The following is a 23,709-nucleotide window of genomic DNA, read 5'->3' on the forward strand; positions in this document are numbered from 1 at the left end:
CAGTGTGCCTATCAAATAAATAGCTGTTTTCGTTGTCCAGGATCTACCCTTCATCACTTGCTCACTCTCATTGGGGAATCATTTACAGTGACTCAAACTGTGAGTCAGGAAGTAAGAGTCTCCCGGGTGTCACACTAAAAAGACTTGTGAGACTCATAAGCTATAGGGGCTTGATGGATATATAACCTATGGGTTTGAAATAGCACTTTAAAATGGATATATTTTTCTTGCAGATATCCTTGGGAGACAGAGTGGGCTTTGACATGGAACCCATTCCAAAGTAATATGAGTGAATATAAATTACTGATAAATTAAACTGTAAATTAAAAAAATCATTAATGTGCCTTGATTTTATTGGGAGTAAAATTAATTGCTCTTATTGAAATATAAATAAGCAAAAGCTGAGTTAGTTATTGTCCTTTGGCTGAGTAGCAGTAGTGTGTTGGAGGAAATGAAGGGGTGATGGGAGGAAGTGATGATGGAAGTTCAGAGAAGAAGTGAGGATGGGCCTTACAAATAGTTTTTCTCTTCTGTCTTTGAACTGGTTTTTACTAGTTCATATTACATCCTATTGCCTTAGTAGGCTAATCAAAGGCATTTTTTTCCCTTCTACTACTATCTAGGCCTCTGTCTAGCTTGGAAGTCTATGGGAATCCATCTGGATTCCTTCCTTATATAACAGGAAGATGCACTCTGAGGTTGAAGGAGATGTAAGTAATTTATTTCTTTTTAAATGCTGATACCTCTAATACCTTGCTACTCAAAATATAGTCTGTGAACAAGCAGCAATTGCAGCATGGACATCACCTGGGAACTGGTTAGAAATGCAGAATCTCAGGCCCCACCCTGCTCTACCGAACCATAATATGCATTTAAACAAGATCTCCAGTGGGAGTCATATGCACATTCATGTGTGAGAAGTATTGCTTTACCATATTCTTGTAGTGTGTCATCTATTCCCAGGGTATCAGTAATTTCCTGGAATGGGTTTAATTGAGGTTGTGCTCTCTTTCTCTCTATCTCTCTCTTTTAATTTTTTAAAATTTTATTTTTATTATTTTTAAAATATATTTTATTATTGATTTTTTACAGAGAGGAAGGGAGAGGGATGGAAAGCTAGAAACATCGATGAGAGAGAAACATTGACCAGCTGCCTCCTGCACACTCCCTACTGGGGATGTGCCCACAACCAATGTACATGCCCCTAACCGGAATCAAACGTGGGACCTTCCAGTCTGCAGAAAAATGCTCTATCCACTGAGTCAAACCGGTTTTGGCATTGTGCTCTCTCTTAATCAACCCATTGTTACATTTAATCCCAATAACAAACCTTGGCGATATTGCAGGTGAGTACTTTAAGAACATACAACTAGTACATGGTGAAAAAGTTATACTTGACTATTACTGGTTTCCAATTATTTTTTCTTTCCCTACACTTTGTTGCTTTTTCTTGAGCTTAATCATGAATGATTGTTTTTACATTAGGAAAATAAAGCTCATTACAAAATACATTGTAAAGGAGAGCCCTGTTGAGTGTGTTAAAGGAAGGTCTTTCATTCATTCAAAGATTATTTCAAATAGTGTTTCACACCTATGGTGATAAAGCAAATAAGGCAGAGTGAAGCATCATTGGTCCCTGGCTTTTGGTGTAACTTGGGAAAATGAGCAGACTGCATCTTGTTATGCCCACACTTCATCTGTCCATCAATTGATTTGCATTTTGTTGCTGTTGAGGCAGGTCCCATCTGTTCAAGCCTGTGTTGAGCCAGGTGCTAAGAGCAGTACTGATTATGTTATGTTGAGGCTGTTCATATGCCTCCAGGCAAACTGTGGTTCAAGAGCTGTAAAACTATTTGCCATTTCAATCTATCAGATGGCTTGGTACAAAACCAGTTCCAATAAGGCTATTTGAATGCTTTATATTTTCCAAAAAAATGTTGAACTGATGGCCACCAATCAAATTATTAAGAAACACTGTATTTTTAGAATAACTATATTGTCCAGGGAGAAGTGCAAGTGAAGAAACCCTATAAAACACTGGAGATGACTCTGATCACCCCTTGTTCTTGTAAAACTCCAGTCAACTGCGAAGATAGAGGATTAAACCTAGAGCAACTGACATCTGCCTTGAGGCTGGAAGGTCCTGTATCACTTTTAGCACTGAGGCTATAACCCAGATGTACTTGTTTCAAGTTGGGTAACAACTAGTTTGGCCAATGTTACTAGCATTTCTTGGGGGAACTAGATAGTGCTTTTAAATGAGCCAAGATTAGAAGCGTGAAGTGAGTGTGGTGGTATGTCCCATTATCTTAGAGTAGAACTGAGTGTATACATGGGGGACATAGTTTTCAGTTGGGTAAAGCTATGGGAAGCAGTAATGCTTCTTGATGGTTTTTAGGGCTGTTTTCAAACTTGAAAGGGACTCGACTCATCCTTCTGTAGGGTGTGTGAGTTTGTCCGTGGAGGAGACCAGCCTCACCGAGGTCTCTTTCCAATTCCTGGTGGGGCCCTGCTTTCTAAAGTGATGACCTTGAGGGTCTCTAAGCCTAGGAGCTTTTAGAGCCAGATCCCTGCCCGGGAGCAAGGCCTGATAGCGAAGCCTTTCTCATGCCTTCATAGTCACCCTGTCCTTATTCCTGTTGTCTTTATAGAAGCACAAGACTGAGACTCTGGGCCCAAGACTGATTAACTTGGAGGTCTCACCCCTCTGTTCAGAGCCAGTCCAACTATTGTAGAAGAACTCAGCCGCCTTGAGAGGAAAGCTGTTTGCGTTGGGAGAAAAAAAAAAAAGGAAGGAAGGAAGGAAGGAAGGAAGGAAGGAAGGAAGGAAGGAAGGAAGGAAGGAAGGGAGGAAGGGAGCGAGGGAGGGAGGGAGGGAGGGAGGAAGGAAGGAAGGAAGGAAGGAAGGAAGGAAGGAAGGAAGGAAGGAAGGAAAAGGAAAGGACAAACCCATTCAAAATGTCAATCCTATATCCACCGGGGCTTAGTGACAGCAGGTAATTGGAAGCAATTAGCTGTCCCCCTGCCGGGAAGCCGGGCAATTACCGTACCTGTTTCTCTCTTCCTCTTCGGTCCTTCTCCCGCAGAAGCTGTAGAAGTGCTTTGCTCTCTAAACAGCTACGTATGCTGAGCTGGCACAGGAATGAGGGATGAACTGAGTGGGGATTCCGTCTCCTCCTCCCGCCGCGGCTGTGGCCGCCGGCGGAGCAGTGCATTGTGGAGGCTGAGCGCACCGCAGCGGCTGGAGCTGCAGCCCGGGACCAAGCGGCGGGGAGCTGTCCGAGGTGCTGACCGCCCCGGCCCGCAGCCGGCCCGCGCCCTGCACGCGCAGCTGCACCGGACCCCTCCAAGTCCTGGCCTTCCTGTCTGTCTGTCTTTACCTAGGGGCGTAACGGCTGGAGGAAATCATGGTGTTCGCTCCAGGTACACCTGCACCTTGCTTTTTCACTTGGTGTCCAGGCAGGGAGTGGGGAAGAGAAGGGAGAGGGTAGGGAGGGAAGGCCTTTACCTTAATGCCCATCTGTGGATTTGGGAGTTGCAGTCTGTGAGAGAGGGGTCAGAGAGTGCCCCTGTGCGGAGTCTTGGTCCCTCTCCCCAGTCCTGCTCCATTTACCCTCTATCTCCAGCCATCGTCCCATCGCTGTTCTTCCTGCTTAGATCCCCCACATCCCATGCGAGCTCAGGCACCTTGAGAACTGGCACCTTTGCCAGCCGCACAGACGCCTGCGTGGGCAGGAGGGTGGAGACCGGGGACAAAGAGTAGTGGGCTTTAGGCTACTTGGGTGGGAATCTCCTTCGCTGAACTTCCCGCTCTACAGAAGTGCCAAGTGACCCGGTTCCTCCTGACCTCCCGAGGAGAGAAGTGGGTGAAGCACAGGGGAGTGGGACGCTGGGGAGAAGAGCAACGCTCCTTAAGGAATTAGCCCTGAAACTCTGGCCGGCTGAAGGCTGCAGCACAGAGGCTGCTATTGCGATGTCGCTGGCCGTTGCAGTGTCTTTTGGAAGCTGGCAATGAAAGACTTGGGTCACTTTGCTGCCATCTGTGGCTACAAGTTGGGGAAGTCAGATTTATCTACTTTGAGCTGGCTTACCAGCATGTGTGTGTGTATGGAGTCGTGGATGTGTGTTTCAGATGAGGCCAGGAGGAGTTAGGGAAAGCTGGGAAAGCTTGGCCCTTGGCAACATACCAAGCCCTCTCTAGGGATAGATACGAAGTCTTTCTCCCTCCACCCCCTTCTTAAATATTAACCTCAATTTCATCAAAGACTGCTGTGGGCAAAGCGGGGAGTAGGGGAAAGAGTAGAGGGGCCTGGAACTCTTTAACTATGTCATAGTTTAATTTGAAAGGTTGGTTTGCATTTGCTGTGGTCATGGGTGTGCGAGTTTGTCCGTGGAGGAGACCAGCCTCAGAGGTCTGGGGAGGAAAAGTATTTTTAAAAGGGAAGAATTGAGTCTGGACTTCAAATATTCCTTAGGAAAACCGAGCAGAGGAAGTTGCAATCCCTCCCCCACAAATTAGGATGTTAGCTGGGAAGGCAGGGATGAGTTTCTATAAATTTTGATACCACATCTGTGACTCAGAAGAATGAATAACTTAGAGAAAAGCCAGTGAGCTTCTCCTCCCCCTCCCCCCCCCAAAAAAAAAAAAAAAAAAAGTGAAGAAAGTGTTCTGCATAGTGAATCAACCCAGGGCCTTTGAAACTGGAAAACAACAGCTCTTTGATAAATATGTAAATTACTTAACCCTTCATAAGGCACTTTCATGCCCTTAACTCATTTGATCTTTATATTGCCCTTTGAAGTAAACAATATCACCCCTATTTTACTGACCCCAAGGAGGCTGATTCCAGATAGTTTTGCCAGCCTCAGCTCAAAGCCTATCTTCCTGAAAAAATGTCTCACCAGATCCAGAGATAGCTGCTTTTTGGTTCAAGGTCAGATGTAGCCAAGGGGAAGTATCCTTCCATTTCCAAGGTGGGGGATGGGTTGGTGTTGTCCAGAGTTAGGGTTATTGGATGATGCTAACTGGGCATTTTCTAAAAACATGTGAGTAAAGAATTGTGTAATGAGCACTGGAAATTTCTGGAGTTGATTGATTTGGCTTAAAAGTAGCCCACTATTTGGATAGGGCTTTACTTTTCCATTTTTTTCTCCTAAGTTTTGTATTAGTTTTTTTCCCCTATGGAAAAAGTATAAGTTATTCATACCTGTCAGAGATGGCATAAATTGACCTGGATAAGATATGTGAGACACTTTTTGAGTAATTCATTATTGAGTTTCTCTTGAAAAATCATAAGCATTTGGGGGCAATAGGAAAAGTGTGATACAAATGTCAACTTATTTTCTCATCTACTGATCATGTCTTCTAACTCACTTAGTGATACCGTTTTGAAAGAAAATCAGAACAATGAGTTGGTTTTGAACTCTGCCAACTCTTCAGCATTACAACCTCTATATCTGGGGATCCAGTTGTTTTGTACTAGTCAAGGAAAATGCCCCACCTCTTTCTCCAAGCCAGCCTAATGTCCAGGAATATGTAGTAATCACTCCAAAAGTCATAAGATGTATTTGATAACCAAAGCTGAATAAAACAATAAACTAACAATGAGCTGTTTATAAAATTGAGTCAGTGGGTACTGTGCACTTCAAAACAGAGTGTAGCTTTTTGAATTTTAGCACAGGGAATAAGAACCTTAAGGTCTAGTTCTGGTCTTGCCTCATGGATTGTTTATTCATTGAATGGTTCTGCTGCCTTTTTGCCTACATTAAAGGCAAAATTAAAAAGTGACAGAGATTCATGGAGCAAGTTTCAGTCCAGAAGTGCAATGGAATGAGGACAGAATGGAATAGGACTTTATATAACTCTAGTTAGAATTTATTCTTATATAGTATGACATATTCTTACATTCTCATGTTTAGGTTAGTTTACACATTGTAAGCCACAGAGCTTAAGTTGGGCAGAGTCTTTGGGAGGTTTCTCAATTTGCACAAGGCAGACAATTCAGTTCTACACTTTCCCTTCTTCATGTACCATTCATAGACTTCATAATTTTGGAGGGTTTTAATTTTGTGCACACAAATTTTTACAAACCTTAGTGGTGAAGGGTCATGAATGCTAATCATTTAAGAATTCAGTTACTGGAAGCCTATCACTCATTTATTCTCTCATGTAAAGGAATTATACAAAATTAATATGAGTTAAATAAGGAATACAGTATAAATATATTAATTTCTCTATAAGTATGATATATTCCTAAATACTGGTTAAAGAAACTAAGCTGGGGCACAAGGCTGAGGCAAAAATATTCCCTTTCCTAAGTTTCTTTTTTACTTCCTTTCCAAAGTCTTTTTCTTAATCTTTTTTTCTACTCCTCCTTCATTCCCTCAGCCCCAATCTGAAGATGAAATCTTTCTTTCTGGAGTAATATGAGAATATTTAGAAACATACCAACATTGCTAAAGGAAAGCAAACAACACAGCCAATATGGAAAAATATTTTGGCTCTGTGCATAACACTAAATTGACTCATGTTACTTAGTCTGTGGCTCTACAAAAGCTTCATTTGGGAGAAACAAAAAGTTCTGGGAGAAGATGCCTGGACTTCCCATTCTGTGTTGTTGGTTTTGTGGGGAACTCATGGGGAATAAAAATGATATAATTGTAAGGAATTGGAAAGTCAGTATCTTGACTTCTAAGATTAAAACAACAGTTCTAGAGAGTGCTATCAAAATATTTTTTAAAATCTTATTTATTATAAGTTATAGTAGTTTTTATCTTGCATCCTCACTCGAGGATATTTTTCATTGATTTTTAGAGACAGTGGAAGAGAGGGAAAGACAGAGAGAAATATCAGTGTGAGAGAAACACATCTCTTGGTTGCCTTCTGCATGCTTCCTGACAAGGGCCTGGGCCGTGGAGGAGCCTATAACCTAATCTTTTGAGAATCCTCAGAACTGTTTTTAGAATATGGTCTGTCTTGGTGAATGTTCCATGTGCACTAAAAAGACTATGTATTCTGCTCTTTTTTTAAAATTGAGTGCTATTTAAATGTCATTTTGATACATTTGGCTGATAGTGCTATTCATTTCTTCTATGTCCTAACTCATATTCAGCCTACTTGGTCTTCTGATTGCTAAAAGATGGGTACTGAGGTATGGTTAATATTAATGAATCAACCCAACTGAGGTATATGCCCTTGACTAGAATTCAACCTGAGACTCTTTGGTCTGCAGACCGTCGCTCTATCCATTGAGCCATACTATCTAGGGCAGCTTTTATTTATTTATGTAAACCAAATTCTTGAAAAATCAATCTGTAAATTATATAGCAGATTGTCTTAACCTGGTTTACAGTTTTCCTGCCCAATAAGTTCTCTTCTATTGACATAGAATTTTTTTACTTTTATTAATTTATTATTTAAAATTTACATACAGTTAAATTGACTCTTTTGGTGTACAGTTCTATGAATTTTAGTGTATGGATACTACTATTTATTCCCCCTTTGCCCTCTTCTACCTCCTCCATCCCCTTTTTTTCTGGCAATCGCCATACATCTGTTATTATTTCTTAATCCCTTCACCTTTTCAGCCAGTTCCCTAACCCCTCTCCCCTCTGATAGCTGTCAGTTTGTCCTATGTATCTATGAGTCTGTTTCTATTTTGTTTGTTAGCTTATTTTGTTAATTAGGTTCCACATATAAGTGAAATCATATGGTATTTGTCTTTATCTGAACACTTATTTCATTTAGCAAAATACTCTCCAGGACCATCCATGCTGTTGCAAAAGGTTAGATTTCCTTGTGTGTGTGTGTGTGTGTGTGTGTGTGTGTGTGTGTGTGTTTTATAGCTGAGTAGTATTCCATTGTGTAAATGTACCACAGCCTTTTCAGTTACACATCTACTGATGAGCACTGGGGCTGCTTCCAAAACTTGGCCATTATAAATAACACGGCAGTGAACATAGGGGTGCATATATTGTTTAGAATTAATGTTTCAGGTTTCTTCTGATACATTCTGAGGAGTGGGATCACGGAGTCAAAAGGCAGTTTCATTTTTAATTTTTTGAAGAAACCCCATACTGTTTTCCATAATGGCTACACCAGTCCACATTCTTACCAGCAGTGCAGGAGCGGTCCCTTTTCCCCACATCCTGCCAACACTTGTTTGTTGATTTATGGATGATAGCTATCCTGACAGGCATGAGGTTATAATTTGCATTTCTCTCATGATTAGTAATGCTGAGTATATTTTTATATGTCTGTTGGCCATCTGTATGTCCTCTTCAGAGAAGTGTCTATTCAGGTCCTTTGCCCATTATTTAATTGTGATTTATTTATTTATTTATTTTAGTGTTGAGTTGTGTTAAGTTCTTTGTAAATTTTGAAAATTGATCCCTGATCAGATGTATCATTGGAAAATATGTTCTTCCATTCAGTGGGTTGTCTTTTCATTTTGTTGATGATTTCCTTTGCTATGCAAAAAGCTTTTTAGTTTGGTGTAGTCCCATTTGTTTATTTTTTGTTTTGTTTCCCTTGCCGGAGGAGATATGTCTGAAAAAACAAAAAAATTGCTACAAGAAATGTCTGAGATTTTACTGCCTATAATTTCTTCTAGGATTTTTATGTTTCATGACTTACATTTAAGTCTTTAATCCCCTTTGGCAATCACCAGTCTGCTGGCTGTGTCTAAGAGTCTGTTTTAGCTTTGTTTATTTTCTTCTTTAGATTACACATACAAGTGAGACCATATGATATTTGGCCTTCTCTGTCTGACTTATTTCACTTAGCATAATGCCCTCTAGGTTCATCCATGCTGTTGCAAATGGAAATATTTAATTCTTTTTTATGGTTGAGTAATATACCATAAGTTTGTCTTTTTTTATCTGCTTGTCTTTTGATGAGCACTTGATTGCTTCCATATTTTGGCTATTGTAAATAATGCTGCAATAAACATAGGGATACACATAATCTTTTGAATTAGTGTTATGAGTTCCAGTAGATAAATCCCAGAAGTGGAATTGCTGGGTCATAAGGCAGGTTCATTTTAAGTCTTTTGAGAAACCTCAATACTGTTTTTAGTATATGGTTTATCTTGGTGAATCTTACATGTGCACTAAAAAGAGTATGTATTCTGTTCTTTTTTAAAAAAGTTGAGTGCTATTTATTTTTTTATTTTTATTTTTAAAAATATATTTTATTGATTTTTACAGAGGAAGGGAGAGGATAGAGAGTTAGAAACATCAATGAGAGAGGAACATCAATCAGCTGCCTCCTGCACACCCCCTACTGGGAATGTGCCCGCAACCAAGGTACATGCCCTTGACCGGAATCGAACCTGGGACCCTTTAGTACACAGGCCAATGCTGTATCCACTGAGCCAAACTAGTTAGGGCTTGAGTGCTATTTAAATGTCATTTTGATACATTTGGATGATAGTGTTTATTTTTTCTATATCCTAACTCATATACAGCCTACTTGCTAAAAGATGGGTACTGAAGCCCCTAGCAAAAATTGTAGCTTTTCCCTTTTGGCTCATTATTTATTTGTTTGTTAATTCTCACCTGAGGACATTTTTGTCATTGATTTTTTAGGGAGAGTGGAAAATAGAAGGACAAACAGTGAGAAACATCCATGTTGACTGGTTGCCTACTACACAAGCCCCAACCAGTGTTGTCTAGTGTTCCTGAGTACGAGAAGGTTGTGATGTGCCTTATGGAGGAAATTGTTAAGTAAGCTCCATTCAGGCATGAGTTATAGTGCTGTCAGCTTCATGGTTAATGCTAATGAATCAACAACATATATTAAATAAAGAAACAGAAAACCACATAAAACAAGGTTATGTGTTTTTCAGTTGACAAGAATGCTGTGACCAGAGGTTTGCAGGAAGTTAAACTTGAATTTTCATTTTTATAGGAGATAAAAGTAAAGCTCAGAATGCCTGACAATTTTATAACCAAGATTTGACATGAGATCCACTTATTTCCTACACACAACATAGTTTTTAAGTAAAGAAAGCATCAAATGATTTACAAACTAGAATTGTAGACAAAGAAAAGATAAGATTTATCTCATTTGGAGGAAACCTGTGTATTAATTCCTCCTCTTTCAACCTAGACTATATAAGGGGTTCTTTCAACCATATAGAAATGGGCTCTGTCCTTTCACAGTTTCTGGATCCTTCATCTTCTCCAGGCTGTTGCTCTTAATGATGGAGAGGTAAAGAATAGACAGCTAGGATTGCCAAAAGTTGACCAGGAGAATAAAAACATCTAACAAATTTACATAGTGCTTTATATTTCTTAAAGCATTTATATGAACTAGGTTCCATTTATAAGATATTTTTTGAGTTTAGTATAAATGGCTTTGGACCAAGTATAATCTCCCCTCTATACAACTGATGAAAATATTTCAGCTATTCCATAGCAATTCAAATATTAGGCACACTTGGTTGCTGTAGAAGTATGGGGCCAGATAGCCATATCTATAATTAGTGGAGTTGGGTAATCATCTAATCTAATGATTTGCTCATGTAGAAAAGGGAGGTCGTAATAACATTTTCTAGAATGTAAAGATGAAGTATCTGGTCCACAATAGGCTAAATGGTAGCTATTAATGATGTTACTATTTTAAAAGGGAACAACCAATAATGTGATTGTAATGTACATATGTGCAAATATGGTTTCAAGATTGGACCATCCATCTTGGCAGTTATACAGTTGATTCTTTCTGTGGAAGAAGACTGACTTACTGGTTTACTCCAGGGGTGGGTAAAAGTAAGTTTATAGTTGTTCATATGAGAAATAGCACAAAAATTAATAAACAGTAATATAAGAATAAACTTTGCTTTGCTACCTCACAACTATAAACCTATTTTTTGCCCACCCTTGTATGTTACCTAGGTGGAGGTTATGAAATTTCAAAGCAAAATGCTGTGGCAAGCTGAATTTATGATAAAGCAGATGTCTGAGTCCATCCTGCGATGAATAAGTTATGAATCATGGAAAGTTGCTGTTTAAAGGCTAGCAGCTGCATGCTTGAAAGCAGATGGGCATCTCGCTGATCTGAATAATTCTGATCTTGTCTAAATTTAAAAGCTGAATGGTTTTCTGGTGAGGGTATAATTCATTATGTCTTTAATACTTAATTTTTAGTTAGGGTAAATTTGTATTTTGGGATTTGAGATATTGTTTCACAATCTCTATACCTTTTGTTTTTTCTTGGAGACATAAGTTCGAATTTTGTGACTTATGTCATAGCTGCACACACATCCTCAGATACTATTCTTGGAACATTATCTTTGGTCCTACATAAACCTTCTCAGGAAGAAAACTTTTTTCTTCTTATAAAGAAACAACCACATAGTTATTAACTAAAGAGATTAGGAGAGGAATTCAGTTTTTCTTCTAAAGTTTTCCTCACTTGCTATGTGATTTTTGAATTAGTTAATTGGCTTCCATGCCATTTTCCCAGTCATTTTCTAGACATCCTCAGCTTCCTAGAGGTTCATTATCATAGTTCTCAGTTACAGAGATTTACTGGACAGAGGAGATATATGTAAAAAAAAGCAAAAGGGCTACATTTGTAGAAGACCTACTGTGTGTGAGGTATGGTGATTACCTGAGTGAAAAGGAATGGGGGAAGTAAAAAAGGTAAAGGGGGTCAAACGTATGGTGATGGAAGGATATTTGACTTTGGATAATAAACATGCAATGCAATGTACAGATGTTGTACATGTACAATTATAGAATTGTACACTTGAAACCTATGGTACATAATTTTGTTAACCAATGTCACCCCAATCAATTTAATAAAAATTATGTTGATTACCTTTAAATGACAATAAAATGCCTTCAGAACCATATTAAAGACCTGAAAGAGACTCACTAAGGGGAGCAATATTTGATCTAGGCCTGAATCTGGCTCCTGAAGTTTATCTTCTGCTTATTTCCCTTTAATGATCATGGCCACCTCCAGGACAGGACAGAGAATGCTATGCCCCCTTTAAGGAACTGCCTGGTGCCTAGGTAGATGTGTCTTTTCCTGTTTCTCTAAGTACAGGGAAGTACATTTATTAAATACTAAGGGAAAACTCAACAGAAATTAGCATAAAATAATTATAAAGGTCAAGATTTTTATGTGATCATAGATTTTTTTAAACTTCTTGGTCCCTTTCTCCCTTCATTCCATTTGTATCTTTGTCACAGCTCAGTGCTAGCTAAATATTAAAATCACCTGGGAAGCTTCTAAAATATATCTTTGCTCCGGGTCCAACACAGGCTGGTAAAATAAGAATCTCTAGTGGTGTGCCCTAAGCATGAATGTTTGTTAAAGGCTCTCCAGGTGGTTGATTGTGCATTTGGGCTGAGAACCACTGATCTAACTTCAAAGGGCAAGCACAATAGGCAGATAGCATCTTTGTTTCCTTGTACTTGAAGTGGCAAGGAATGGCATGCTGCCAGCAGAGCAAAACAAAACAAAACAAAACAGACCCCCCCCCCCAAAAAAAAAAACCCTCAAAAAAGCAAACACAGGGTCCTTCTGAATGTGGGGCTACGGGCTATGTGTGACTGCAACTGGCGCATGCCCATGAAGCCAGTCCTGGTAACTGAGATCTAGTTGCTAGAAACCAGGGATGCTGCTAAACATCACACAGTACCCAACATAGACCCCACCTCAAAGGCACTGCAACAAAGGGTGGTATTCTGTCTCCGAAGAGCATCTGAGGGCTGTCCACAAGGCTGGTCCTCTCCTTTTCTGAAGAATTGTTCTCATGGTGAGGCCTGCTCTGTTCCGCAATGTCATGGTCACTCCACCCGAGACAGAGCTTTCCGTTCTCTGAGGCACTTTTACCTGCTGTGGTCAGGCCCCTCAGAACTCCATCTGAGAGGACAGTTTTGCTTACTGCTCTTTGCTGTCAGTTTGCTGATGAGGCCAGACAAGGTTTCCATGGAGGATCTTGACCTCATCTGCATGTGTTATGTAGACCTTAGGGTCTCTGTAGGCACTGTCCCCTTGAAAGGGGATTCTCATGGGCACTGACTCTCCCTCAGGGCAGGGCATTAGGACAGGTGTCCCTCAAGAGCTTGGACCTCCTTATGCGATGGTTCCCGAAGCTGTGCTAGCCAGGCTGGATTATCTCCAACACCAGAGTCCCCAGTTAAAAAAGGAAATGTTTGTGGGAGAAAATCTGGCCTGACAGCCAGGAAACCTAGGGCAGAGAGCGAAGAGCAGGTGTGGGATGAGTGCAGGGGGAGAGCTCTGGGCACGTGCTCAGAGCATCTTTCTTGGATTTTGGTCTTCACGTGCCAGGAGGCGTGCTGAGGGTGGGTGAGCAAAGATCTCAGTGCAGAATTAACCCACCAATCCCCATTCCTGGCTGGAATTCCATTTCTGGGTTTCTAACCATGCACAGCAGATGGTGGTGGTGGTGGGGGTGGGGATCCTACCACAAAAGGACCAGGTGGGACAGGTGCTCTCATAATACTTGCTGTCGCTGCTTACCACCATCACTGTGGTCAAGTGTTCAATGATCACCGACCCCATTATGGTTCTCTCCTTCTAGAGTTCAGGAAGATTCTTCGACACTTAACTCTGAATTTCCAGTATCTATTGCAGAGCTTGGTTCCTGTTAACTGAATATTCACTAGGCAAACATTCTGCACCAAACCTGGACTAGTGCTAAACCAGCATGACCCCTGTCCTCAGTGTGTTTAGCATGATTAGGTACAAAGATCAGAAAAACAACACCTGCCAGTTGTTTTGACTATGTTTCCTCTTCAAACAAACAAACAACAACAACAACAAAAACAACCATGTAATTTTATTCCAACTAGAATAAAACAGAAGTCAACCCCTCCTTTCTGATTTGGCTCACAGTAGAGTCGCCAGCTGCTCTGTTGGGCTTTCATGTTGCTGATGGCTGTTCTTCTTTTTGGACATGGGGAATATGTTGTTCTTTTGAATCAATGATTTGGAAAACAAAATATATAAAGACATTGGGAAAGCTATAAAATATAATACAATAAACACAAAAACCCCTACAATGTCACAAATTTGATATTTAACTTTTTTGTTTTTGTTTAATTCTACAAAAGGCTTCCAGCAATTTGTCCATTTAGTCTTGAGAAAATGCCCATATATTATGTACAGTGTTATGGCCAGTAAAAGCAAGCTCTCTCCTTGGAAAGGATTATCATGATTGGTAATAATTAGAATGGTTTATTAAGTTCTTTATTTTGCACATAATAATGTCAATTTGCAGGATTGTAATGATCACATAATTTTTAACCAGTTGTGTATTGAAACATTTCTCTGGCATTATAACTCAATGTTTAAATAAGACTTTTTGCCAAATTACTTATCTTGCTTTAAAATAGCTAATTGTGCTGTAAACTTTAAAGCAAAAAGTGTGTAATTTAGATGCTACCCTCATTTTCTCCCTTTATAACTCTTTTTCCACTGGTAGGACTCTGATCTTTGTAGTCTTAATATGTCCTTCAGAGGAAGTTTTATAGATATGGCATAAATGAATTGAGTCAGGCTCCCTAGAAATTGCTTTTTCCAGCAGTAAAATTTCAATTTCTTATATTCTTGGGAAATATAAATAGAAGAGGCTAAGAAAAACTCTTTTCTGATATAAAGTTTTTTTTCTTCTAAAATGTTATCAGTCATCTTAACCTTTAGTAGCATAATTTATTTTAAAAAATATTTTTATTGATTTCAGAGAGGAAGGGAGAGGAAGATAGACAGAAACATCAATGATGAGAGAGAATCATCGATAGGCTGCCTCCTGCACATCCTAATGGGGAATCGAGCTACAACCTCCTGGTTCATGGGTCAATGCTCAACCACTGAGCCATGCCGGCTGCGTGGTAGCATGATTCTTTGGGGAAAATACATATAATGACATACCAATTATACAAAATATACAACATATTAAATAATTTAGTTAGGTAAGATGCACTATGAAATATCACAAGGAATAAGCAGGGTTGTGAATCAAGGACTAATAATTCTATCAATTACTTATTAAATGGAGTATAGCATAGTGTCCAAGGCCCATTCCCGGGAGTTAGACTGCTGGGTTCCAATTCTGCTTTCACGTTGTGTGACCTTGGGCAATTTACATAGTCTCTTTTTGCTCAGTTTCCCCATGGGTAAAATGAGGATAAAACACTACTAACCTTGTTCTGATTATCTAAAACTACATAACAAACCACCACAAAACTTAGTGGCTTATATTTTGCCATGATTCTTCAATTTGAGGTGAGGCTGCTTGGCAAGGTTAGCTTGTCTCTGTTGCGCTTGGCATCAGAGGGGAATTACTTGAATGCAGGGGGCTGAAATCATCTGAAGGCCCATCAACGACACATGATGGTTGATTCTAGCTGTTAGATAAGATTTCCACTGGGTGCTGTCAGTTGGAACACCTATATGTAGCCTCTGCTTGAGGCTTGGGTCTCCTTACAGCATGGTGGCTGGGTTCGGAGGAAAAAACCAGTAGAATCTGTATGCTTAACCTTGGAAGTTATGTCACACTCCTTTTACCATATTCTGTTAATGAGGCAGTCACAAATGCTCACACAACTCCAAGGGGAAGGGACATAGATTCCATCTCTTGATGAGTGATGCAAGGTTCTGAGGACATAGGATAAGAACAAATACAAGTTTCTACTTAATATGGTTTTCATGATGATTAAGTGAGTCATTTTATACATAAAATGTTTAAATATGAGTGTGCTGTTTTTATGATTGAACCTGTAGAATATGCTAGTGGACTGTATGGATTCTTCAGTTAGCCGACTCAGAATTTTGGAGTTACCAATTCAACCTCTAGTTTAAACATAAGGAAATAGAAGCCGAGAGGTTCACTTGCTCAGCCATCTAGTGAAAGAACTGGGGTGATGCAGCCACAATTGTGATGTCATTTAAGGTCAGTCTCTGAAGTATGGAAACTTACAGAGCGGGCAAGCAGGGAAATAGACCTCTAAATAGTTAATTAAGTTGAGTAATGAGTACTCTGTCTCCAGAGGTCCTTGGAACCTTATTTGACTATTGACCTGATTATAAAAGAAACGGGTCTTTTCTTTAACTTGTAGCATGTTTGTGTTCAGATGTAAAGTTGTGTTTTTTAACCTTTGTAATTAAATGTAAATTAATTTGAATTCTGCCCAAATTGCTAGTACCACATATTTACCACATAATGCACAATGAGCACTATTTTTGTTAAAAATTAGAATACTTTAATATCCCAAATATGTGAATTAGTAATACAGAATGTGGGCCAGTCTTATATACAACTATAATTGTGCTCATGTAAAATTTCAAATGGTTACAGTTAATAGAATTCTCTTCAGTACAGGCCTGAGAGGCTGAGGTGAAAAGTAACTGTAATTGCTGAGCATTGTCTGTAATGATATATGGTCAATTCAGCAGGTTTTCATGAGAGTATATTCACTTATTTTCTAGAGAATTATGTATGTAGTTTGTTATGAAACTTTATATTTTTGCCATTCCTCTATGAATTTTACCTAACCCACCTGTGATGATTAATTCCGTATCAACTTCACTAGGCAATGCTGACTCAATTTTGGTTTAAACACTAGTCTAGATGTTGCCGGGAAAGTGTTTTTTAAGGTGTGATTAACATTTAAATCAGTACACTTTGAATATAGCAGATAATGCTCCATAATATGAGCGGGACTCATCTCAACAGTAGAAGACCTTAAAAGAAAAGATGGAGTTTCCCTGATGAAAAAGGAATTCGTTCTCTAGTCTTCCTTTGGACTCAATGGTGCAACATCAACTCTTCTCTAGGTTTCTAGCCTGCTGCCTAAACTGCAGATTTCTGACTTCCCAGCTCCCACAATCATGTGAGCTAATACCTTAAAATTGGCAAAAACATTTCTAGCTGTTAGAAACAGTCACAAGGAAGAAGGAGTCCATGTTCTGTTTTATGAGGATGTGATGACAATCTATTGCAGACATTTTGTGGACATGAGGGAGAGAATAGCCATCATTTTATTATTATTATTATTATTATTATTATTATTATTATTATTGGCTTACTTTTGCCTGGGGAGAAAGGCATCCCATCTTTTTTTTTTTTTTTTTTTTTTTTTTTTTTTTTTGTATTCTGGATGAGGATAATTTTTATCCTGAAAAAGGAGGATGAATATTACTGTTGCCTTTGAACATTCCACCTGAGTTGAATCCTTCTTACATCTGCTCCACAATACAGCAGATTCTAATCCCAGAGTCTCTCTGTTCTCTTAGGCTGACTGAGTTCCACTTTCTTGGAAGTCCTCTTCTAGTACATTCCAGGCTGTGGCTTTTTCTATTTCCTATGTCTACTCAATCCTATGTGATTATTTTCTTCCAGAAATTTATAGATATTTCTCTTCATTGGTTCCCTTTGTCCTATTTTTTTTCTTGTCATGACTGTGGGTTTATTTCTTTTTGTATATCTATACATTGGAAGGTACACAGGTTAATACTTGTGCTTAGTTGATCATTATGATTATTTCTTTTATAAAGTGGTCATTATAATAAACTCATATTTATATTGGGATTATTATCAATTTTAAAGACATCTATACTAATAAAAGAGAAAGATACAACTTGACTGTACCTTCCCCGATGCCCACCAGCCAATCAGGAGTGAGTATGCAAATTAACCCAATAAAGATGGTAGGTTAATTTGCATATACAGGTGCTGCTCTGGGACTGTGGGCAGCATGGGAAGGTAGAAAGGTGGCTCCAGACTGGAGCAAAGGCGGTGCTGGCAGCCAGGGGAAAGAAGGCCCATTCTTGCACAAGTCTTTTATTAAGATAACCCTTTTCCAAATATATAGCAAATATTTTTCCTACTTGATTGCCTTTGTAAAATTATTTGTGTTTTTCTTGATGTACTGAATATTTTATTGTAGTGTATTAAATTTTATCATCTTCTGTGTGGACTTTTGTGATAATTGGTGCTATTTGATGGTCTTTTTCTCCCCAAGATCAGATATGTATTCACTATATATTTTTCATTCTCACTTCCTCCTTTCTTTTTTCTTTCTTTCTTTTTGGACTCAAATGTGCTGAATTTAACTAATAACATTTCTCAGTTCATGGTATGCTATCATCACTAGTTCATGCAGAATCCCTGTTAGTTATTTTATTAATTTTGTTCTTTCATCCTTCAGCCTTAGTGCCACTTTTCTCCCCAGCCATATACATTTATTTTAGTGTATCTAGTACATGTTCTTTATTTTGAAAAACATTCATCTTTTTTTTTTCTCCATTTGGAATTAGAGATTAAAATTTTTTAAAAGACATCTAATTTTCTCAGTACCTTTTGAACTGTCATTTGAACTATCATCTTAATCAAATGCGAGGTACCAGCCTTTCTAACCTGTTCCATTTGTCCATCTGTCTGTTTTTCTGTGGTAGGGTCATACTGTTATATAACTTTAAAACATTTTACTATGCAGGAATGAAAATCATATGTAATGTTCTTTCTGTATCATTTAATTAGTTTCCTTTTAATGTATGATAGCCAAAGGGGGCATTTTAAATAATTAGTGCATCTATGGATGTTAGCAGAGTCAATTGCTAGTCTCTGTCCCCCAAGCCAATCATGTGCAGTGTTCTGCAGATGGTGAAAACATTATGGAAGATGTGTCTTTAAGAGCAGAAACATATTCAAAGGAAACAGATGCTCACATGTTTTTGTGAACTCTGGTTTAGAATGCCTACTGTGATTAATTCTTAAGATGCCTACTGTGATTAATTCTTGCAACCTTAAGTTGTGCTTTGTCAACTTGTGAGAAAACAATTTCAAATGTCATTCTGAGAATTAATGAAATAAGAGCCAAGAATGAAGTCACATTCTCACCCTCTTTCTATTCATGTTAAACAGTTTATCTGGAATTGACTTTTTATCAACAGTGTTTGCCTTTTTATGTGTGTTTACCTAGGGATATAGTTTGAATATGGTTCTTATTTGATGAAACGTGTAGAAATATTGTGCTGGTCCTGAGAATCAGATTTTGGGACACAAAATAGTGCCTTGTTCCATGAAGCAGCACTGAACAGGGGTTCCAAATGTATTGCTATAAAATGTGAGCATTTTAAGTTCTACCAATAATCATTACTACAATAATGAATTAGCGGGGGTTTACACACAGATGAACACATGACACTTAGGTAATTTATATTTAGTTCTGGAAATCTTCTCACTGGATGCCTATAATCTTTCTGGGCATTATCTATGTTTTAGTTAATTTGCTAAACTCAGAAAGTTTAAAAGCTATGAAAATAATAGCTTATCACAATAATGATAAGCACTTTGTAGAACATTGAATATTAGAGGAATTTTTCTTTTTAGAAAAGAAAGCTTGAAGCCAGACAGGTCAAGTGATTTTTCAAAGTTACTTAGTAGGTTAGGGTGAAGCTGGGTGCAAGGTCAGACCTGTCCCCAAGCCCTGTGTGCGTCTGCCATCTGGGAACTCCAAAATGCATTCCGTGAGATGCCTGGCAAAGGCCGAGTGGAGCACTGTGTGGTGAAGGTTCCTGAGGGTTGGTAGCTAACCTCCTAAGTCACAGGAAGCACTGGCAGTGCTGGCCTTAGAAAAAGGAGTGGTGAGACACGAGGCCTCTGTCTGCTCTTCTTGTGTCACACCTTGCTCACTTAGAGAGACCAGTTTTCATCTATTCTTAATTTTTTAAAAAATATATATTTTATTGATTTTTCACAGAGAGGGAGAGGGATAGAGAATTAGAAACATCAATGAGAGAGAATCATCGATCAGCTGCCCCTTGCACACCCCATACTGGGGATTTGCCCACAACCAAGGCACATGCCCTTGCCCGGAATCGAACCGGGGACCTTTCAGTCCACAGGCCGACGCTCTATCCACTGAGCCAAACCTGTCCCGGCTATTCTTAATTTTGAAGGGTTCCACTTAGTGTAGGTAGAGCTCCCTTTTACCCAGTTTAGTGACAGCATGAAGGTAGCACAAGTGCACAGATCAGAACACTTAGCATTCCAGTGTCTTCAAAAAGTCTCATTTCTGCTTTATTTGAAAACTGGGTGTGAGCCCAAAGTGCCGTGATTCTCATCCTGACTTTAGGGGTTGAAGTTCATCACAATCACAAAGAGGAGACAGAGCTCATGACATGGAGTGCTTTGTCCTCGCTGCTGTTATTTTTTGCACCTTCCTTTCTCATCATTTCCTACCACCCTTGGAGTGTCGACAGGTATCTGCTAAGCAGGCCCATGGTGTCTCCTGTTATGAGCTGAGTGTGAGATAAAACCAGCAGCTGAGGGCCCATTTTATCTGCCTTCACAGGCACCAGTTAAAGCCTCGGATGACATCGCTGTTGATAAGCAAAACACACCAGTTGAAACATTTTCAATAGAATGTTTTGATGTTTTGCTGGGTTCATCTTTCTTTTCTAATGGGCACTTGTACTGACTCATATTTCCTCGTTAGTTTTCATGCTCTACAACCTATCCGGCTGGCAGATTGGAGTAATCAAGAGAGACAGCAGTTGTATACAACCAGAAATGAAAAGCTGAATTGAAAATTGTTCAACGAACAGGCTAGAAAGGTGAAAATTGACTAAAAAATGTTATCTTGAGACATAATAAAATAAAAATTAGTGATTTTTACTCCAACTCTTTAATATCTATCCAAAAGACCAGTGATGCAGCAATTTGCCTTACCCATCACCACTAGGAAAGCATAGTGTACCAAGTTGTATGTTATACATGTTACACATGGGTAATATAAATGTTATGAGCTGTCCTTTGTATAAAGAATGGCACTAATGTACTATTTATTATTTGGAAGGCAGATGCTGTAAATGTTTTCAAATGTTGTGGTGAAGTTTTGTTATGCTACTTACCTTCAAACACCCCTTTCCCTATGGCCATTGGAGATACACTGAAGAAAGCTTACATGGCTGAGAGATGCTGTCTGTATTCCTGGCAGGAATGGGGCCTTCTGGCTCATCTTATTATATGACCTTGACCTTTTCATCTCTGTGTGACACAGCTGAGTTTATTGTATTGGAGATAATAAAGTTGAAGTTAGATACACACTTCTTACTTGCTTTTCCCAGAGCTCTTTCCCCCCGTTAATAAAAAATTCATTTGAAAAAATAAATACAAAATTGTCATATGTCTGCAATCCACTGGTGGCTCTAAATTATGTTAACCCTACCTCAAATCACAAGCAGTGGATTGCTTATTCCTCTGCTTCCCTGTTCTAGTCTGTTAAAGCAAATGAACTTTGTAATAGTAATGGGCACAATATAGCATACTTTTCATCCTTTATCATCTTGCTATGAATTAATTTATTGCTTCCCCTGGGGTTACATGGTTTTACATAAAATTATTTTCATGTACATTTAAAATTCACATATGTGCTGGGTTTTATTTTCACTGTCCTTTTTCACCTAGTTCTAGATTTTCTGTGCACAAAGAATATTTTCCAAATACAGGCACAATATTTGCCTATGAGGTATTTTCAACTGTGTGATGATAGAATTTCAGCTCCCCCCTTAGTTTTCTAAAAAGGGATAATTGTTGTATTATTGAATTTTTTAAAAACAAGCTGCCTAGTACATTATGTGACTTGCATAAGTATACCAGATGGATCATATTGTTCAGTCTTTTGAACACACATACTGATAACATTATCTGCCAACATTTCTTTTTTATTTATTTATATATTTTATTGATTTTTTTTTACAGAGAGGAAGAGAGAGGGATAGAGAGTTAGAAACATGGATGAGAGAGAATCATCAATCAGCTGCCTCTTGCACACCCCCCAATGGGGATGTGCCTGCAACCAAGGTATATGCCCTTGGCAGAAATCAAACCTGGGACCTTTCAGTCTGCAGGCCGACGCTCTATCCACTGAGCCAAACCAGTTTCAGCACATTATCTGCCAGTATTTCTTTCATCATTGCAAATGTTCTACCTGTAAATGCCTCGAGAGATTAAGAAGTGTATCTTCTAATTTTCTTACTTCCTGGAATTCACATCTATTAACTGCAATCAAGTATTGAAAAAATTAGCTTGAAGGCTGCCAAGAAGATGGCATGACTTTAACATACTTAGAATTAAAAGCATTTATAAGAAAGGAAATTTTTCTACAGGTAAGCACTTCTGATTTCCATTTCCCCTTAACAAAGGGTTGTTTCTTTGTCCACAAACCTGAATACTTCGACAGATTTAACTATATAATGAAAGAGGAAAACCCTGGAAGTTATACTAGTCTCCATTACTCTGGTTTGAGACCTGGAGAGGGGGTAGATGAAGTAACAGCCAGAACTTAAAGTTAATGGTTAAAACCTTGCTGAAGATTAATGGCTGATTAGTGTTTCCCAGAGTACAGTGCAGATTTGGCAATTAGCTAATTCAGTAAATGGAGAAGGAGCTCCTTGCACTTTGTGGCTTGAATCATTTGCTTGCTTGTCCCATTAATTAAATAAATTGTGAAATGGTCACTTAGCCGCTGAATTTCCTCATGCTCTGTGGGTATAGACTGAAGGTGAGTTTTAAATAAAAGGGTGGCCCATCTGAAACATGCATCAGAATTATCTCAGTCACGGCTAAATATGTACGTTCCAGAGCCACTATGGATCATTGTCATTGTCATCATGGATCCTGGGTGGTTTTTATAATGCCAGGTGTTGAGAACCACAAACTAAACAGATGCTTGAAGATCCCTCCTTTCCTGTAATAGATCATGTTCTTTATCACTTTTCCCCTTGTTCTCTACTCTCACCACCTGTGCTGTGACAGATGAGCCCTTCCCTCTTTACACCCTAGAAGTTAGTAGTGTGCTGCTGTTAGGTCTTTCTAAAGAGAAATGTATGTGAAATGAGAATTTTGAACTCATGGAATTATATATATATATTTACTAGAGGCCTGGTGCATGAAATTCGTGCGGGGGGGGTGTGTGTGTGTCTCTCAGCCTAGCCTGCATCCTCTCTAATCTGGGATCCCTTGAGGGATGTCCGACTTCTAGTTTAGGCCCAATCCCCAAGAGGCAGTCAGATATCCCTCTCAAAATCCAGGACTGCTGGCTCCTAACTGCTCACCTGTTGGCCTGCCTGATCGCCCCTAACCATTCTGCCTGCCTGGCTGCCTGATCACCCCTAACCGCCTCTTCCTTGGCCTCCACTACCATGGCTTTGTCTGGAAGGACATCCAGAAGATGTCGGTCTATCCTGTCTAATTAGCATATTACCCTTTTATTAGTATAGATGTATATATCAGAGTCAAGTCTTCATAGCATTTGAATATTTCTTATAAATTTTTATCCTCATATTTATCCTATAAGTTATACCTTGAAAGGATTTACTATTGTGATTTGAAAGATGAGTTAAAGGAGGCTAGGGGGTTAAGAGGCTCATAGAACCATCTTATATCCTGGGCCTTCTGTGAACGTCATGAAAACCAGGAAATGTGAATTATCTCAGCACCCCTAATGCCTAGCACATTGCCTGGACATAGCTGATGCTCAATAAACATTTGAATGACTCCATGTATCATGTATCTTCTCTGGCAGGCCAAGGGCAAGGGCAGAGAGAGCACCCATAGCAGGGGGCTGCCTAGATTGCTGTGAATCCTGACCCCCTGGAGATGAGATCCACCTGTCACTCTAGAGAGTATATCAATGTAAACTTTGGCATCTTAAACTGCTTGTAAT

General features: G+C 39.1%; 1 protein-coding gene across 1 annotated transcript in view; it reads left to right on the forward strand.

Annotated features, from left to right (window-relative positions):
* Nucleotides 1-2,935: 2,935 nt before the first annotated feature.
* The window catches only part of AKAIN1 (A-kinase anchor inhibitor 1), a 32,312-nt gene continuing 11,538 nt past the window's right edge, over nucleotides 2,936-23,709 (forward strand). The window contains exon 1 of the mRNA XM_036419016.2: nucleotides 2,936-3,423. Within this exon, the coding sequence (XP_036274909.1) occupies nucleotides 3,408-3,423 (16 nt within the window). The 5' untranslated portion in view covers nucleotides 2,936-3,407. The remainder of the gene's footprint in view (nucleotides 3,424-23,709) is intronic.

The sequence above is a fragment of the Pipistrellus kuhlii genome, unplaced genomic scaffold (assembly GCF_014108245.1).
Source record: "Pipistrellus kuhlii isolate mPipKuh1 unplaced genomic scaffold, mPipKuh1.p scaffold_m20_p_6, whole genome shotgun sequence".
Lineage (NCBI taxonomy): Eukaryota > Metazoa > Chordata > Mammalia > Chiroptera > Vespertilionidae > Pipistrellus > Pipistrellus kuhlii.